We start from the raw sequence: 17000 nt of genomic DNA, 5'->3' as shown, positions 1-17000 counted from the left end.
TACAGCTAGTACAAAGAGCTGAAAGGAACAAACAAACAATGCATTCTAACAAACTCTTCACCTAGACAAGGGTGTGATAATATGAAGATTAGAGCCCTCATGACACTATGCAAAATTGTGTCATGAACAATGACAAGCTGTGTGGTCTCATGTGTGACTTTCCTCATCATACTGTTCCATTTTCTGCTCAAGTCCAGTTCCAGGTCAGTGGTCACAAGTCACACCTAATTTGGGTCGATACGAAGTCTGATAATTGTTTCTCCTGCTGTTCTCATTCTGTCCTGGCAAATGAAAGCTGGAACGTTTTTGAGGTTGCCTGTAGTATTCAATACTTTGCTACCAACTACAGAATGCAATTTCTGGATAAATTACGTAAATTTGATGTTTTTTTTCTGTGTATAAAGTTCTTAAAGGAGTCTAGTGACATTCTTCTTTGTCGGTTTGGTGAATATATTTTTACTGACACCCGGTGGCCAAATCCTACGGACCTAAAGGAGCTTTAATGTATTGTAGTCATCGTTATGCACTTTTAATTCTTTACAATCTTATTAATTATATTATGAATGTGTTTTTTCTGAAGCAAAATATAATGAATGCATTAATTAACAGTATTTTCATTCATTTCAAGGAAAAACGCTGATTCGCAATATTGTAGCGCTTTTAATCATGGCAATTGTCAAAAACATGTTAAACTAATAGATCAAGCGACGAATGCATTTATAATTATTATTTCCAAAAAGTTTAAAGAAACAAAGCAATATTTGATGTTTCATATTATATTATAATATTCTAAATAGTAATCAATGAAAAGCAGAAGAATATCAAGAAAAATATGGATGTAATATCAGCATTAACACAAACACATTTTGAAGCTGATATATTTATTATTGATATGCATTTATGTCATTGGACGAATAAGTATGGCCCTTCCTATTACCCTGTATTTTGGGCCTCTGTATGTGTGCAAAGCTCGCTCTTGTGGCCGTCAGACCTGGCCCAGAGACAGAGTGGAATCATAGTCCAAAACAGTGCACGTTTAGGTAGGGTTATGACCATGAATCCCCTTGGCTAATAGGCGCAACCTATCACAGTCATCTATGAAACCCCTGGCACTTTGCACAGCCTCGTGACCGCCTGAGATGGACCATGTGAAGGCACTACCTACCACACTGTTTCAGGCAAGAGGTAACTTATATATTGTGCACTTGTTAATGGACTTGTTAGTTTTCCTTTTCACCCTCATTCCTAAAACTCCAATATTAGTCAATAAAGCTTCAAACATCACTGAAAACATATCTTTAAAGTCCTAAATTGGTTAAAAAAGGTGAATACATGACACATTAAGATAATCTGAGACAAGAACTAAGCTTGACCTCGATTTAACAATTTGCCATCAGAGGCAGTTCCACATGCACAAAGACTCCAATCAATGGAAATCAGTTTATTAGGCAAAAAATCTCCCACCTGCTGAAATTGGTTTCTCACCATCTGCTACAGCAGAAACTGAAAGGTGGAAGGGGGGCATGAAGCAACTCAGCTATGGCACAGTATGCAGCGATATGAATACTACTGAGCCAACAATAATTGCAATATGCACTCACATATGGGTACTAACAGTTTGCGTGAAACCTGAGACTACGCAAAGTTTCAAAAAGGAGGCCACACACCTGTTTCTTGGTAGATTATGCCATCTGCCAACCTGCAAACCCCCCACTTACTCCAAGCAAATTATCCTATGCCCAGGTTGGAAGCCTTGAACTAATATGTATCAATCATTCTGGACCAATGTCAGATTAACCCCTGTGGCGCACAAGCCCGCAGGCTAGTGCCCGCTGACTAGCTGGGCTACACTCCAGCTCAGTGCCTGAGATTTGGCTCGTCTACAATGATTACTACAGACCTTTATCTCCATCATTACTTGTAAAATTGCTCCAAAATGGGCCAAAAATATGGACGCAAATGTGAAGGAACTAGGGAGTCTGACAAATAGGATGAAAGACAAGATTATTGTCACTGATGGGGTGTTTAAGTAGTTGAAAGAAAAAAAAAGCATGCCAAAGAAAAGGGAAAAAAAAGATTTTTAAAAAAGCTCTTATTGTAAGCCGCATGAAACTAAACAGTGCTCTAATGTTGCATCATGGAAGTCTACCAATTATCTCCAACGAATAACAGCGCTAATGATACAGTCTCCAAATAACTATTCATTCATTCATTTTCTGAACCACTTATCCTCACATGAGTCATGGGGGTGTTGGAGCCTATTCCAGCTATTTATGGGCATCAGGTGGGGAACATTGAATTGATGGCCAGCTAATTGTAGGGCACGAGAAGACGGACAACCATTCAAGCTCACACTTATACCTAGGGCCAATTTAGAATTTTCAACCAGCCTTCCATGCATGTTTCTGGAATGTGGGAGGAAACTGGAGTACAAGAAGAAAACCCACCGAGAACCAGAACTTCACTCAGCGAGGATCCACTTGGGATCGAACCCTTAACCTCAGAATTGTGAAAATTACGCGCTAACTACTCTGTGCACTGGGCCGGACTCTATTTTATATGTCAACATAAATTACGTTTATATATACTAGAAGTGCGGCAAAGATGACAATTTATTAAAATGAAAAGATTTGGTTCTCAAAAGGATGACTAGAGTGAAGGATGATAAGCGTTTGAGACATACCGGTTGAATCTAAGTGTAAGCCAGAAGGCGGTCATAGCATCCTTAATCTAAATTGGACAGACCCGTCAGTCCAGTGTGGTGCTAATATGTTCTCCAAGGTGTTCAGTGTAGATAGGAAGGAAGGTAAGCGTGCATCAGCTAATGTGTACAAAACCTGACAAATTAGATCCATGGTACATTTGCAGATCATCATTGGACTTTGACAGTCATCAATGTCACAAACATTTGTAGAAACTCTAAGACAGGGGTGCCCAACTCCTGTTCTTGAGGAACCCAACCAAGTCAGTTTTTTATGGCTCCCTCCACAAACACACCTGAATTTATTTTTGCTTCGTTTTATTTTTGAATCGAGGTATAAAAAAGGAAACTGTGATCCTTTTCTGACCTGTACACCCATCAATAAAAAAATATACTTTGTGTACAAAGTATTAAAATAGTAGTTTGTACAGTCTACACTTGCTGATTGTACAGTCTAAGTAAACAAATATTTGAATAAAAAAGTCATTGTGTGTACTACTCAGATGGCTAATTTCTATAGTGACTCAGGGTTTTTATTTCATATTATTATACATTTGCTTGCAATGAAGAATATGCGTGGTGTTGCCATTAAAAATACTTTGCTTAAGACTCAACACATATAGATAACCATGTTCAACTATATTACTTGTGTTTCCACCTCTCCCTTTAGAGTTGTGACGTCCAGGTAACCAGGGTCCCCGAATGTAATAAAACAACAGAAAAGGCGTGTAAGGTCAGAACGGAGTTGAAAAGCTTTGTCCACAGTCGTTGTGCTTTCAAGTGAATATCCAGAAGACTGTATTTTCTTCTTCATTTGAGCGTGAATTTGAAAATGTCTAAAGACAAATCTGAAAGTGATCAAGTTGAATTAACATAATGTTCAGTAATTCAGTAAAGATGTGAACTGGCTATGAACCCTTGATACGCCTTTCAGAGAAATTGCAGTTCAAGGTTTCAAGATAATATCAGAAAAGTGATAAATCCTTTACTGATTAATGGATAGTAGTAGTCATGTAGATGTTCACTTGACACACAGACTAAGTGAAGCACACCACTTGCACTTTTATGGGAAGTAACTAGAGTGCAAAGTTAATACAATCCAAATAATAGATTGTATCCCCATTTAGCAGTGTAGCATGAAGACTGGCATTCAGCTGTCACTGCTAATGCTGCTGGCTGTGACAGCACTCACTGGGGCTGACAAATCCTGTTTGTGTCTGTCAAATTGCTCTTGTTCCGAATCTAAGGGAGTAAAACTTGTCAAAGTTGCACAAATTTCTAAGCGACATCTAAGCCAAATGAGGCAGAATGTTTTTTGTCGTCGACCGAGTCTAAAATCAAATCTCATTGAAAAACATCAGATCACATCTCACGTGTAGCTGTACAGAGATATTCTTTGTTTTGTTTATTGGTTTTTCTGTGATCACCCTAGTGACAAATAAACTACTTACACGTAAAAATCATTTTTTTAGATGAATCTAAATGATATTATATCTTCAAAAGAAATTCTTAAGTCATGAACTGAAAAATAAACAAGAAAGCACATAACCAATGTCCTGGGAACCGAGTGGTTAACGTGTAAATACTATAATCATCACATTTGATCAAATGTAATTCTTTTTTTTCAATTGAACAATTGAGTCATTGTGTAGCTATAACAAAAAAAAATACAAAAAAGGGCATGTAAACAATGTATACAATCTACTTAATTCTCATGACAATTGGGTAACTGGTTTTACTTTAACTTTCCCAGCAATTACACTCAGACATAGTTTTACCATTGTACTGAATAAAATGTTATGTTTTCTATTTTCACTCATGAACAGTTATGTTTTTTTTCATGGGATTTATTACTCAGAAACCCACGTTGCCTATAAATCTGTTTGCTACTATTGAGTATTTGTGAAACAGCTCACATATGGTAACGTGTTCGAATGTGCCATATTGCAGCCAATCTCCAGAAGAAACACACAAAAACTTCCCCGGCAGATGCTCAGTGCACATCCATCTCCCACATAATGTCACCCTGAAAGGTGTTTGTTCCATCATTGCACTGCTTATTAACATTAAATCTTCTTTGTTTGGAGTGGGAGGATGACTCTCAAATGACTCACACAAAAAAAATATCACCAATAATAAAAAAGACATTGTTGATGTTGTTCTCTCACTAAGTATATGAAGCACGCTAATCATTTTACTTTTTTATCAACCCTGTAGCATGAACATCTCATCTATCCATTTTGAATCAGTGATCATCACAATGTTTTACTAGAACATAAAAATCTGGCAGGGACTTGAGGCTTGCCAAAATGATTATTCTTTCATTCATCTTCCGTACCCTCATAAGGATTGCAAGGGGCAACTGGACTTCGGGCAAAAAGGCAGACTACACCCTAGACCCGTCACAAGTCAGCCGTGGGGAACACAGAGAGACAAATGACCATTCGCACTCCCAATCATACCGCCACCAGGGAAAACTGAGCCCATGGCTGCCCGCACCGAAGTCAGGTGAGAGAACCCCTACACTGCCAGGCAACCCAAGTTGCTTAGGACTGACAGAACCAACAACACAGTGGATCGATTATTTTTAGGGAACTCACACCCCAATATAAATGGATTGTGACAAATATCAAAACGTATTTTTGCATGACCACAGTCAAATTTTTCTGTGTCACGGGTTGATTTTGATTTTGCACTACTCTTTATAGTAATGGAAGATACATCCGCATTTCTTTGTTACTAACTCATATTGCTACCCACCAATTCAAATTGATTGGACGTCGACAATTGATAAACTCATAGAGCAGGTTTTTAATTTAGTTTTTTTTAAGAGCGAGATGATAAGGAGTCTATCATCATCAATAGAGCTGATAGTGATGATAAAAAATTTAATTTGGTTTCTGGCCCATTGACAATGGGAATTATTGAAATAATGAAGGAGGGTGTGGAATCTGGGGTATTCATATTTGATTGGCTAAAATAGCTCCAGCAATGATAAAATGGTTGACACTGAATGGTCTACTGAGTCATATTTAAATGTTCATCCACTATTACAAAGTAGAAAAATGAAATTTTGTGTTATTTCAAATTCATGAACAAGATTCTTTCCACAGAGATAGACCCAACTGAATTGGATTAGGCTCCTGAAGTAACCAGTGAGCGGCCACTGCTGAGTGATGGCAAAGTAAAAGGAAATTGAGCAAAAACAGACAATGAGGAACATCATGTTAAGATTTGCCCGTTACCCAAATAATTCATTGCTTCTATGTGGGTCATTATTGATTAATTTTCATACAGTACAGGCTACATCAAGTATACACAAGTACAGTAATTGACACCATTGTGACAAAGGGTCAATAAAATGCAATCGTATGCCGGTAATTGGAGTAGCATGATTAGGCGAATTGATCCTCAGACAACATAAGTACGTTCCAACCAAATACATCAAAATACAAATATGTTTGTTTAAGGAGCAGCAAAATGGAACCTGCAAACAGCACTTTAATCACCAAGAAGCAGTTGGATTCCAAAGCTATAAGAGTGAAATGGATGGTGTGGGAGATGAACCAGAATATAAATAAAGCATAAGCAAAAATGTTGTATAAAATGCACAGAACACATTCTTTTTTTATTCAAAGACTAAATTTGACTGCATGAAAGGAGCAAGGATATCATGTAGCAAATGTGGTTATTTGGGCCTGGGAACGCAACATAATCTGTGAGAAAATATGCATTCCTATATTACATTTTAGAAATTTCCAGTACCGAAAAATTCTCAAAATTTAAATTGAAAAATGTCAAAATGATAAATCGTGAGTAATGAGCAGAAAAAAGCAAAATGTTCAAATATAAAAAACAGGGGACCATTGTTTCCTTTCCAACTGCATATTGTGATCTACCCAAGGGGGAGAAAATGTTGCTAAGTATTCTACAAAGTTGGTGTTGGAAGAAAAAGAAGGGGTGAAACTAAGAGTGTTTGTAATTGGATGTAATGGCTCCAGTGAATGTGCTTTTGTTAGTTCAGAACACGAGATTGAATGCTTAGTGAAGGCTATAATATGTAAGGAAACCCTGCAGGAAAAAAAGAAAAACACACTGCAAACAGATCAATTAAATGAACAACCTGGATAAGGGGACTGTATTTAAAAAAATCACTTAATGACAAAAAAGATTGACCATTGATAAAAAACTACATTCTGACAATTAAGGAGCTTTCGAAATATAGATATGCATGTCTTCATTACGAACAGAGCACAATATGGAAGACAGCTCAGACATGCGGCAAAGCCGACTCTTAGTGTCCACTAATAATATGAATGCATTAACTAAAACCTTTAGAGCCAAATTTTGGTTAGATTTCACTACCATTACACCCTTACATCATTTTACCATCACCTTTGATAAACTGAGATTGAATGGTTAGCTACTATAATGAACTGGCATAATATTTTGATCAATCAGTGGTCCCAGACCCACACTGACGCAAAGCATTCAATGGAAGAATGATTTCATTAAAATATTCTTTAGATTATAAGACCACCGTCATTTCATTTTCACACTATGAGCACATCAGGAGTCGACATCACCGAAAATTGACTGAGACATTTTAATTTCAAAAACCAAAAACATAATATTTTTTTCGGAGTCTTCGGACTCATTGCACAAAGAGGTTGTTATGATGCTAGAAATACTAATTGCTCCTCAACCATCCCTCATATCTTTTTAGCATTTATGCAAATATAAAAATATATGAGTGTATTAAAAGAGTCAAAACTTTTGGCTGTTAAGATTTTGTCTACGCTCCAGTCCACCTACCGGCTGACTCTAAATGTCTATTTTTGCTGAATATTTTGCTGAAATTCTGATTTGTTAATTCTCTTATGTTTTTTTTCCTACCTCTGCTGTAGTTTTTGTTACCTTTGATATATCTGCTGGGATTAGAGCATTGCAATCTACTTCACTATCCCTGTAGAATCAGGCTAGTTATTTTTTGACTTGTACGTTTGTGTCCTTGTTTTATATTCTTTTCAAACACAGAAAAGGAGATGTGAAGTGTGCCAACCAAGTATTTGTTGCGACATATAAAGTCCACAAGCAGTAAAAAAATGGAGCTCTCTGCCTATGAATACAAATAGAATGTTTTAGCTGTCAAACTTGAAATGGTACATAATATAAAGCTAAAGTGGTCTACATTAATCCGATTAACGGCAGCAGATTTGTGGACATTACATTTTGGTTTAAATAGGCCACAATATAAACATTTGGTATACAGGCGTGGTCTCGTATGATATTAATAGTCATCTTTTTAGTTTTTCTTTTAATTAGTACTAATAAATGCACGAATAAAAAATGTTAAGACAAGTCAAAATTAAGAAAATTATAACAAAACCACCAAGCCTAGCCACATATTAATGCATCAAATGGGATTTTATTGTTGTTGATGTTTTGTTTTTTGTATTGTTTTCCTCCATAGTGCTTAAATGAGTGCCCTATAGCATTTCTTTAATACTCAGATTTTCTATAAAAGCTTGAATTTGTTGCTGCCTTATTAAAAGTGAAAATGAAGTAAAATGAAAGGAAGAATAGCTCAAACTAATTAATCAAAACCATGTATAAAGACATCAAATAGATATGTTTCAATAAATACCTTACATTTTTAATCAATAATGATGTGAGTCCAATGGTACAATTATCTGATGTCAGTTTAGGTACAGTTAAAAAAGGGAGAACAATCTCAAGGAATTTCTATCTCTTACAAGAGCAGTAATGGTACCAAAAATACATCACGGGGTGATTGTGAATGGTGTTTTGCAAATTAAAAGCGTAAAAATTAGCATCAAATCTCTTTGGTGTTAACATTTGCTTTGTTGTATTACATGTGCACTGGTATAGTTTAGTATGACCTTAATTATAAGTAATGAAATTTTGCCTGTGATTGCCATTAGTTATACAAAGGGGCATTTGATTAACTTACAGTGGAAAATGGCATGATTTTCCTGGTGGTCACGTGATTAACTCATTGGCTGCCATTGATCGTGCTAGTCTTTCCTCCCAGTTTAAATAAAGAATATTTAAAAAAAAATAAATAAACGAATTAAACACTAAAACCTCCGGTCAGATCATTTCTGATTTACACATCCTCTCTCTCTCACTTCACTCATTTTCCCAAAAATACAGAGTTAAAGCTACTGCTTGAGGTAATGTTCAGGTTCACAACACGTCTCTGCAGCCCTAGGGCCCTAGTCATTCCTCTCCCCTACCCCAAAGCTCATTACAGATGCCCTAGTTTGCTCATGATCCAGAAGAGCCTTTTTAGCCTCATTACAAAGTTGGACACCTCCCATCATTTGTACCTTTCTACCAGACAAGGTCTCCCACATGGACTGTTTCTCAAAACAAGCTCTGCTGAAACTGCTGCTCAATCATTCTGTACATTGATTTCATATGAAGCATTGATAAAAAAATATATATGGTGATAATCTTGATATATGACCAGTTTCCTAATGGTAGTAGTTGGCGGCAGCATTGCACTCATGAAGAATATGTCACAACTCCTTCCACCGAAGCTATTTATTGTACCCATTGAAATCAGATTGATGCTTTGGGAAAATAAAACTAACAATCACTAACATCAAATGTTGATTCTGCATTGTACAGTGACAAACATGATTATGAAATATTGGAAATAGATCAAGACTTTAGTGTTGATCCAAAATGTTATTGTTGGCCAAATGATGAGTCTGTTTGCATGACTCGTCTCAGGGGATTTGAACTCCACGAAATGCCATTAAAGCGCAAGAAAAGGTTTTGATCAAGTGTATTCCAGCAGAAAGAATTTTGTTAAGAAATTTATTCATTTTACGTTCCAGTAATCTTCACAAGGGTCACATGGGTTCTGGAGCAAATACAAGCCAACAATGAGGAGTAGGAGGCGGACACCTTGAATTGGTTGCCAGCCAATTGTAGGACACAACCGTTGCCCCCTTACACGAGATTGAAAATTGTTTGCGATGTTTCAGTTGCTCAATGAAAACTTGCTCAGAAAGCTTTGACTTCTGTAGCTTTAGTGACAGATTTCAAACTTGTAGGTGAGGTCATATGCATCTGAATGAGATAGAATAGATTGGATGTGCACCACTTAAAAACATAGAACACTGATTTCAATGAAAGATAACTTTTTCCTTTTTATTATTGGCTGGAGAGAGCTCCAGGCTACCCTTACCGCACTGCATGAGGGTGTGTTTAATTTAAAAGCTCAACAGTGACCATGTGATAGTCCCTTTAGCAGCTTCAACCCCTTTTATACCTGCAAGTAAGCATTCCCATAGCTTGTTGGAATCCTTGGCCTTTATGCTATAAATTGAGTGCAATAACTTAGTGGACATGATTATTCTTTCTTTATGTTTTATTTCAAGCTTGGGTTTTAGCAGTTGTCCTTTGCAGAATTTACTTATCAAGGACATAGAGAGGAAAGCCAGAAATGCTTTATGAAATTCAAGGGTAATTCGTAACATCTGTGCCGGAGATAGCCTGGCTTGATAAATTGTCCATCAAACTGCAATGAACGGCATATGCCTCATGCCATTATACCAAATAACCCTTCAATGAAATGCACTTTGCCATAACATTGTGAGTGTTTTTCCATCATTGAGCAGGCATGTCAGTTGTGGCTTTCTACAATGCTAAAACAATTACTTGTTGGCAATAGCTACAAAGTGTAGCATGATGAATAAAATAAAATGGTTTTGTAATTTTTTGTAATGGTTTTGTAAACTGTAGTCATAAATGGTGTGTCATTTGTCCAAGATTTTCTTTAGTCGCCAAAATGCGTAAATATCAGTCAAACTCAAGAAAACACATCATCAATCTAAACACATATTCTAGTATTATTAACTCTTGAGATAAATCCTAGCAGCAGTGTTTGTCCTCGAATTTGCAGACTTTACACGTTTTGCTAAGTAATTCTGTTAGTATTGATCTTCTTTAGAGGGACCCCAGGGTGACAGTGGTAGGGGATGTCTGAAACTGTTCTGACACCGCAACAAAATAATAAACGTTAGCACTGCAATCCCAAATATACCTCCTGCAATCGGAAAACTGTACTTCGCTCAAATAAGGATGCCAATAATCACACATTTGTGATAAATGCCTCATAATATTTCCAGTCCAGACCAAAAACGTATTGACATTTAATTTTTGAAATATAGAAAGGACATCACATCAGTTGTTAGGACTAAATGTTCCTTTGGTTTCTTTATTATTTTTAAATCATCATGTCAATTATAAATTCTGCCGTCTATTGCAAGACATGAGAGTACCCGATGATGAATTTGGTGATCACCAGATTCCAAACCTGCATTTCTGTAGGCAAAAACAGGAGGAAATTGTGGATGAATCCACAAAATTAAGGAGAAGAAAACTTGTTTGGGTCACTGAAAATGTCTAAGATCACCTATTTCTGTTTAAAATACAAATATGTTAAACATTTTTTTTTTCATTTGTGTTGGATTTCTTCTACGGCTTCATTGTGCAGGCAAGTCCTGGACACTTCAAGTATGAGAAAATTAATCTCTGTGACTGAATTGAAAGGAATGACCTTGCACTGCCTTAGGACCGGTTACTGCATTAAATATTTGCCGAAGATATGATCTTCTACAGTTAAAAGATTCAAATAAATATTCAATTTGACTGAGATGTGTCAATTGTTATTGCCATCAATAGCAGGCAATAAGTTCAGCTGAAGTAACCTCTCATAACTCTCACTATTCTGTTCTATAAAGAAAAATCTAGCTATTTTGGTTGATAAGCAAAAATATACTTTACAGCTCAATTTAATAGCCAAACTGACAAAGCAATGAATTCCAAAATACAAGTTTATTTTCCTATTTTGAATACTCACAGAGCAATCAGTAAGCAATAACTAATAAGGACCAATATTTCCAACAATACTTTATTTCACCCGTGTTCCTTTCGGAGCTAATTAAAGTCCCTTGATAAGTACTTTCTCCGGATGTGTCCTTGCATTCTCCATGAGTGTCCGTCTGGTGTCCTTCTAATCAGTCAAGCTTGAAATGTGGGCATGACAACAGAGCCATGACTGGCACAAAGACAAATAGCACTGTATCCATTAACTTGTCAACATCACCCACAAACAAAATCTCCTCCAAAGCCTAACTGGAATCAAGTTATGCGAACAAAGTGAACCCACTGATCGTTGATGAGAGAACGCGTTGTGAAGATTGACTCATAAATTGTGATTAGCCATTAACTATGACTTGTCCTTCAATAAGTGGCTTTGATTTCTTTTGAGTTTCATGGCAGGAGATCTTGACAGTGGCATGACCTCTCTCAACTGATTGAAGACCGTGACATTTAAAAGCAGAGTGAAGGCCACGGTAGAGGTCAGCCACAAGTCATTCTTATTCAAAGTCACCTGTACTTAAACTATGAAATTCACTTGCTTAAATGTAATAAGCTTATCAAAAGATTCTCATCTGCCACTATTTGAGATATCAGTCATTTTATTCCACTTCAGAATGACAACGTATTGCAAAAAAAATGCAAGCGTAAGCCCCATTGGATTTTCATATATTGAAAACTAATATTTATACTATATATATACTGTACTATATATATTTTTTACTTTTTATACTAAATTCCTGCAAACTCACTTGAATGTAAAGTCATTGATGTCATGGCTAGTTCATACATTGCTTAACTCACTGGCTACCATTAACTACACGTGAAATGGGAGGGGTGGTGGCTTCTATTCTCCCACTTCAAATGTCTAATAGTGATTAATTCACTCCACTTAAAGCTGAAAAGATCATCAGCTGATCCTTACCTTCCTTGTTCGCCATCTACAACTCCCAGTGACTAGGAAGGGCAAAGAGTATCACAAAAGACAATACAAATCCCAGATTCCACCTCTTCAGCCTGCTAGGCAGCATGTAAGGTCTGGCAAGTAGGGCTATATCATCTCATTTTCTGAACGCCTCAATAGGGCCGCAGGAGGTGCGGGAGCATATCCCGGCTGACTCCGGGCCAGAGGCAGGGGACACCCTGAATCGCAGGGCACAAGCAGACGGATAACCATGCACACTCACACTCATACCTAGCGGCAATTTAGAGTGTCCACTCAGCCTATCATGCATGTTTTTTGGAATGTGGGAGGAAACCGGAGCACCTGGAGCAAACCCACGCAGGCCCGAAAAAAACATGCAAACTCCACACAGGTGATTGTGACCTGGATTTGAACCCAGGACCCCAGAGCTTTGAGGCTGACACGCAAACCACTCGCGCCGCTAGGCTGCCACTAAAGGACCATACCAGCCAAAACAAACTCAGAGACATTTTCTTCCCATAAAATGTCACCATGCTCAACTCGAGTTTTGCAACGAGGACCTAATCTAGACACAATTAAGTATGGTCACTGCATTGTATATGTAAAATGCATGTTCTCGAAATGTTATTTCAGTCTTAGCACTGCAAATCTTTATCTTGCACTTTGATACTTGCATGTAAAAAACACCACAGCTACCTAACGTGACGTAAACCACTTTATTCACCTTTTTTTTTTACCTCACTTCATTTTTATTGTATATAAATCATTTTATTTATGTGCACCTTATGGTGGAGCTCATTGTACTTGTATATAGACAATAAAGGCATTCAATTCAATTCAAAATGGATTGGACGTCTACCATTGATGAACTCATGAGAAATTCACAGGAAAGGATAATTGGAATATATAATAAGCTTTGGAAAAGGTGACAAGTGCTGCATTTTTTAAGAAAGCATGTGCAGCTAACACGTATCTGGGGTAGGGAGTCCGGCAGTTGGAAACCAGATATGTAACACTCCATTTTTAGTGCTGCATTGGTACCGATATATCGGTATTGGTATTATATTTTGTAGTTGCAATGTACATTCATTGTGGTTGTGCTAAATCCGGCTTCAGACTAAAATACGTTAATCTGCAAGTGTCTTTTGCTTATCCTCCCCCAAAAACAATGAAGATCTGTATGGTAATGGATGCTTAACTGATTGACTGCCATTCACAGCACTAGACGTCCTATCCAATTTAACTGAGCTAGGCTGACAGCAAATCATCACAGCCAGTCCACCCAGAATGGATTGGACTCTAGCCGCGTCAATAGAAGCCAATGAGTCGAGCAACCCGTATAGTGTCGAACAGCACACTACTTGCTATGACTCAACAATTAAACGAAAACAAAAAAATGCAACATTACCCTTCCAGATTGCTGTTGTTTGACTAAGACACTCTGATTTCACAGACATTATCAAAGGACGCATAATGTTCATTAAAACTGCCTCTCTAAACAAGCATAAAAGCATCTTTGCACTCGCCGACTGGGGGCTCATGGGTGCCGTCCTGTGCCGCCTTGTGCAGCTGGACAGCCAGGATTCTAAACAATACGTGCAACTCGGCACCAGTAACCAAGCAGGGAAAGACATGCTCGCTTCAAAACAATGCAGTCTGTTTCACCTGAAGGCGAACGATTCCACAACATCAATTTGCTCTGGAGGACAAAGACATGCTATGATATTCCCCAAAGGGTGTTTGCTAACGTCTGTCTCTCAGAGGACACTTACCACCTCGAGCGAAGAATAAGCATGAGCAGGTTGTCAACAGAGAGAATCCCTAATGAGGCCAAGGTTCCATGCAATAGGATTTTGTTCAGAACTGGTGGAACACTTCCAAACAGCTTCACTTAGTTTTTAAACATGAAACACCGATGATTAATTAGGATAACTCATCAACCATGAGTTCATTACATGAGTCGACCACACAGTTGACACTGAGAGGCTTAAGTGAGCCTCAGGACCTGTGCTTGTGTGACTCCTGAGGCATGCATGTTACTAAATGTGCACAGATGGAAAAGCTATCATGACCCACTTCCGCGCAGGGCTATGCTACGTATGTGATTCTACAGCAAATCCCACAGGTTGGCTTGCACAGACTAGTAAATACACGCTAGAAATATTACAGCGTCAGGTCACCATGCAACTAGGAGGCAAAGATGGAAAAGGAGGGTTCAATTCAAGCTTAAGCAGGTAAATATTCTATAACAATTCGATGGAATATATTTGTGTTAGAGTAGCATAATGTCAATGTTGAATAAAAGGAAATAGAATGGATCCATTATGTGTTCAGTCATAATTTTGTTGTGAAAAATAGTCCCAATATGTTTAAATCAGGAGGCAACAACCCTGTCCTTTACAGGGCATCTAACCACTCTGGTTTTCATACATTGCTTCTCCAACACACCTGAATCAAATAATCAAGATTGTTATCAGGCTTGTGGGGAGATTGTTGAGGAGTTGATCATTTGTTTCAAGTGAGTTTGAGGAGGGAGACTTGGTGACTCCATTCTAAATGGTCTGAACTGTTTTAAAGTTAGACTCGGAAATACAAGGAGCATTTTTGTTTCATTTTTTGTTGTTGTTGTTTTTTTGGTTGTTTTTCCCCCTTTGTTTTTTTTTGTCTGTTTTATTTCATATTACTTTTATTTATTCATTTATTTTATGAGAGAACTGTGGAATTTGTAAAATTCACAAATGGGTTCCAGGATGTTCAAAACAATGACAATGGATTTGTTGGAGAAATGCAGGAGTAGAAGCACAGAATATGAAATAATGACCTATAGTGTGTGAAAAAAACATTAGCCTTCATATACACAATAATTAAACATAATTGTTCCATTGTGTGTCGTTCTCAAACCTACCTTTTGAAAAAGGAAGTCTCAATCAAAATAACCCTTATTTTTTTGCACAAATATCCCAATTTTAAATGGTATTAAAACACATCTTTCTGTCTGTACAGTTTGTTAACCAGGGGCACCACCAAGCCCATTAAGTACACCATAACAGAGTATTCGTCCTGAAATGTGCATTTGTACAGCCCGTTGGCTGAGAACTAAGCAACCCGGGGTAAATTCCTTGCTTACTTTGATGCGACTCTCTTGAAAATAATGAGGAAATGGGGTACTATACAGGCATAGGTCAATGCAGTGTAATTCCAATTACGCACAGGATTCAAGCACAATCACTATTTACAATCGAAAAATAGAGGCTTCCGTTCAATATACAGTGTTTCTTTTTTGTTATTTTGTTGCTGATGTTGTTTATTTTTATTTTTTTCCCACTCACCTATCACATGCTGCGGGACAGCGGCGCTCACGCACAGGGCGATGGAGAGGAGGAGCGGTCCCATCCTGTCTCTCAGTGAGAAAGCACGAGCGTCTTCGTCAAAGATAGGAGCGAAAAAAATCACGACGAAATCAACAAAAGTTCTCCGCTCGCCGGCCTCAAAGAGAGTACTGGAGGTGATGAATATGTCCTGTTTAATTGGGTCCTGAAGTGGAGTGAAGAGACGGGTCGGGACAAGTGGAGCTTGGTTCCACGCTGTCTTCCCGTCTGGATGACCCGCTACTACCGCAGTGAGTGGAGCCAGAGGTGCGCGCTTGAGCGCAAATCTCATTGAAAAGCGTCAAGTTAGCTCGTATGTACTTCCGGTTGTCCCTCCACAATAAATGTAGAGAAGCAAAAGCACGATCAAGTGAAACAACCTTGACTGAGGACATTTTAAACAATAAGAATTAATGTTGCATTGATGCGATTTTTGGCCTCCAAAACTGATGAAGGCTTTCTGTTTTTCATCTTGATGTTGTTTTTTAAAAATATATTTTTTGTTCTGCATGTAAAATGATTCAGCGATAACACATTATCTTCCATTTACAGTCCTAGAAGGCCAATCGATTTTAAGTGGGTGGGCTAGCAGGAATTAAAAAACATTAATTAAATCAATAATTTGTTCCATCAAAGTGGCCCACCGGCTGAGTGGTGCACCTGTGTGGAGTCTGCATGTTCTGTCCGGGCCCACGTGGGTTTCCTCCGGGTACTCCGGTTTCCATACCTGTCAACCTCGAACCATTTGTGATCTTACCAAATTTTGTTTTCGCCCTTACATATATGTATAAATACATGGAAAATCTTACCACTTTACTTTTTTGTAAAAAATCACGAACATGAAAGTAAACATAAACAAGGGAACAGGAAACGGAAATCACATGGTGAAAGTGTTACAAAACGAAATGTTTATCATGATCTTTTTTTTTTAGCCAATCAGAGGCGCCGGTACATATATCACTTGGCAGACATGCGTTTCCGGGAAGAAACAATGGCGGATGGTGAAAAATGGCTAGAAAGTGCCTTAATTTATTTTTTTTTCTCAAAATCACCGTTTAGCGTACCATTTTCATGTGTACAGCGTACC

At 37.8% G+C, this 17000-nt stretch overlaps 1 protein-coding gene across 1 annotated transcript in view; it reads right to left on the bottom strand.

Annotated features, from left to right (window-relative positions):
- edil3a (EGF like and discoidin domains 3a) overlaps positions 1-16208 on the bottom strand; it is a 54671-nt gene extending 38463 nt beyond the window's left edge. The window contains exon 1 of the mRNA XM_077715629.1: positions 15875-16208. Within this exon, the coding sequence (XP_077571755.1) occupies positions 15875-16205 (331 nt within the window). The 5' untranslated portion in view covers positions 16206-16208. The remainder of the gene's footprint in view (positions 1-15874) is intronic.
- Positions 16209-17000: the final 792 nt, after the last annotated feature.

Source organism: Stigmatopora nigra, chromosome 4, assembly GCF_051989575.1.
Source record: "Stigmatopora nigra isolate UIUO_SnigA chromosome 4, RoL_Snig_1.1, whole genome shotgun sequence".
In the NCBI taxonomy this organism is placed as follows: domain Eukaryota; kingdom Metazoa; phylum Chordata; class Actinopteri; order Syngnathiformes; family Syngnathidae; genus Stigmatopora; species Stigmatopora nigra.
Note: the sequence above shows the minus strand (reverse complement) of the source record. Positions and strands in the feature narration are given on the sequence as shown.